This window comes from Pterocles gutturalis, unplaced genomic scaffold (genome assembly GCF_000699245.1).
Source record: "Pterocles gutturalis isolate BGI_N339 unplaced genomic scaffold, ASM69924v1 scaffold9254, whole genome shotgun sequence".
Classification (NCBI taxonomy): domain Eukaryota; kingdom Metazoa; phylum Chordata; class Aves; order Pterocliformes; family Pteroclidae; genus Pterocles; species Pterocles gutturalis.
The window spans coordinates 49,764-52,898 of NW_010130631.1; the positions used below are offsets into that span (position 1 = coordinate 49,764).

The 3,135-nt window shown below is 36.4% G+C and overlaps 1 protein-coding gene across 1 annotated transcript in view; it reads right to left on the minus strand.

Annotated features, from left to right (window-relative positions):
* The window catches only part of LOC104466751 (EF-hand domain-containing family member C2-like), a gene marked incomplete at its 5' end in the record, with an annotated part of 27,682 nt that extends 25,050 nt beyond the window's left edge, over positions 1-2,632 (minus strand). Inside the window, 2 exons of the mRNA XM_010080280.1 lie at positions 1,300-1,442; positions 2,467-2,632. Of these exons, the coding sequence (XP_010078582.1) occupies positions 1,300-1,442; positions 2,467-2,632 (309 nt within the window). The remainder of the gene's footprint in view (positions 1-1,299; positions 1,443-2,466) is intronic.
* Positions 2,633-3,135: the final 503 nt, after the last annotated feature.

Sequence of the window (3,135 nt, forward strand, 5' to 3'; positions counted from 1 at the left end):
TCACAAGAGCAGAGTAGAGGGGGAGAATCACCTCCTTCGACCTGCTGCTAATGCTTCTTTTGATGCAGCCCAGGACACGACTGGCTACTGATAAAGGGCAATTCAAGCAGTACCAAAAGAGCTAGTAATGAGGTTCCACAAGAGCCCAACATGGTAACTAAGGAAACCTTCTATTACTCTTTTTTTCTCTTGTCTTTGATAGAAAGTGATTTCCTGAATTTTTTCTCTCTATAGCTTTATCAGAGGCTGACAGCAGCTTTTAAGTCAGTTCTTCGACTGCACATGTTGAGAGGTGCCAGACACTTCTGGACGTTAACTGTTCTGAAACCATTGCCACAGATGTTTTGTGGGCTTCACAGAAATACACTGATCTCTCCAAAAGGATCATGCTTAACCAAGATTCCCTATCTCTCCAAGTTACCGAATTACTTCCTTATATCCTTCCTAGTGCTGTGTCCTTCAATCTGTGTGCAAGACCCTTCAAGGAAATAAAAAGAAGCTTGGAAATCACAAGACCTTTCATATCCTCAGCTGGAGGCAGTCTACAAAGGACAACACTGCTCAAAAGAATATAACCATGATAACACTGGGTGACCATGCTCCAGCAATGGATAAATGTGATCAAGCAACTGAAAAATAACAAAGCATTTGTCACTTAAACATTGGTAGTCTGGCTCTTGAAACTCAGTTCAGTGTTATACACACACACACACACACACACACACTTACAGACACTAGTGCAGGGCAATCTTCACTCTTTATATGCTCAACACTACATGATTAATGATAAACTATGTTTAAAAAATCACAGCTGTTTTGCTTTAATGAGCTGCTTCTATGCGATGGATGCAATATAGATATTATAACGCTATAACACAATCTTGGAAAACAAAGGATTTACTCTTTCATTTTTGATGTCTTACATTTCCTGTCCCTATTTATCATCAGCTTCAATACAATTCCTGTATATTACCCACAACAAAAGCAAATGTTTAAAGCCATATTTGCAAATTAAAATGTAATAAAAGTTCTAATGCATTAAACTTTCAGTTCCCCATGGATCCTGCGAAGAACTGTCATACAACGAACAGCATTATTTTGAGTGATGAAGATTATAAATTACTGTGACATACAGCTATGTAAGATAATGCAGTAGACCTGATGATGTAATTCCCATTGCATTTAAAAATCCACATCCCTGCTTCTGGTAGTGCCGAGTCTGGCCACAATGCTTGCTGTATACTCTAATCAAATGAGCAAGGCAGCTGGGACTGATTGCAAGACATTGCTGCATCTTACCTGTGTTTTTCTGTATATGTTCAAAAACTGAAATGGTGTCATCACTTAGGAAATAGGAAATAATGAATTTGCGATCCTTGTCAATAGGACTATCTGTGACGAGTTTTGCAACAAAGCGCAGTATGTTACTTTCCATGCCATTTCTAAAAAGTGAAAGAAGAGGTAAGAAATAAAAAAGAGTATGAGAAAAGTTTTCATCACTAAGACATACATTCTCCTGAGTTTTGTAACATACATTAATTGTGTTATTCCTGGACCGAGCATGGGAACAGCATAAGGTTCCCTACTTTGTCAAAAACCATTTTCAGCTTAAATTAACAGAACCAACTAGAGTCAGCCAGATAGAAAAGAAGCATTTTCAGGGGAAAATTACTTCTCTGACACAGGTCTGGAATGAATTTGTATTCAAATTCAGTTGCAAATCAAGCTCCAAGTTTCCTTCCAAAAAATTTATAAAGGAAGAACACACTTTGGTATACATACTTTTGAATCAAATTCTGAATAGTAATACATATTGGGATTATCTCCACAAAATCAGGTCCACTAGATGATCTTACTAGTTGGATATTTATTAAGTGATTGTGTTTTAAATTATTTACAATACTGCTATATGCATGATCAATACATTCCCAAGCCTTTTTCTAGTAGCTTTCTTCTTTTACGGAGGTTCTACAGGTGGATCTCTAGCATGTGACTTTGCTTTCTGCTTAGGCTTCAACAACCACTGCCTGACAAACTGTTTCATAATGGAAAGTAAAGGGTTAATGCTTTCATACTGCTACAGGAAACTACATTACCTTCAGCAGACAAAAAAATAAATGGCAGAAAGTCAAACAAAAAAAAACAAATCAGTGTTGGACTGCTGAAGCATACAAAATTACTGACTAATCCTAGACTAAGACTTCCATCAAGCTCCCACTGAGGACAGCAGAAGGGAAGAAGTTGGGGATAGGAGGGGTGAGAATATTTGCCTTCTCAAAAGAGAAATTTTGCTGAGTTCAGAGAAAACTGGAGTACCATGTCACTAAAACAGTTCTTCTGTACCTGTCCCTTAGAAGTCTGATGAGCTGCATATTTTGCTGAAAAAATTACATCCCTACTTAACATTTATCTCCTTCACAAAAAAGACATAATTTTTAAAGTTGGAATTATTTTTCACTGAAATACCTGTCTTTCTCCATGAATTTCTTGAAATCTTTTTGAGGAGGCTTGAGAAGCAGACCCATACAGGAGCAGAGAGAATCTTCTTCAGAACCAAATCCAGTATAAGGAGGAAATGATTTTTCTGTTTTTGGAGGTGGTGGAGCCTTATATGGAACTGGGGTAAAATCCTCTACAACAAAGACAGTAAGATTTATTTATTACTGTACTGACAAAGCCATTCTACTAAGAATTTAAACTTCCAGTACGAATACCTATCAGCCTATTTCCGTAACAGAGTATTGATCAAGGTCAAACCAGGATGCCTCCTAATGTTACAGGGAAGAAAAAGACTCCATAGAAGCCAACAACGAAATTCTTGTTTCTTCAAGGGTTTCAGGATTTCATCTATAATCTTAAAATGTTTGACAAATATCATTAAGCTATACAGGCAAAAGAAAAGACAAATATAGTTTCAAAATGGGATAAAACAATAAACAATTCTAAATTAATTTTTCAGTTTTATCCTTTGAGACAACATGACTAAGTAAAAACTTGGCTTCTGAGTTTCCTTCCCTCTGCTTTTTGCCAGAGGAAAATAAATACATAAATAAAATTTTATTCATTATTTAAATCACACATATATGAGAAGAATTTGGTACATTGAAGCCAACAGCTTCAGTCCATATCTCACTT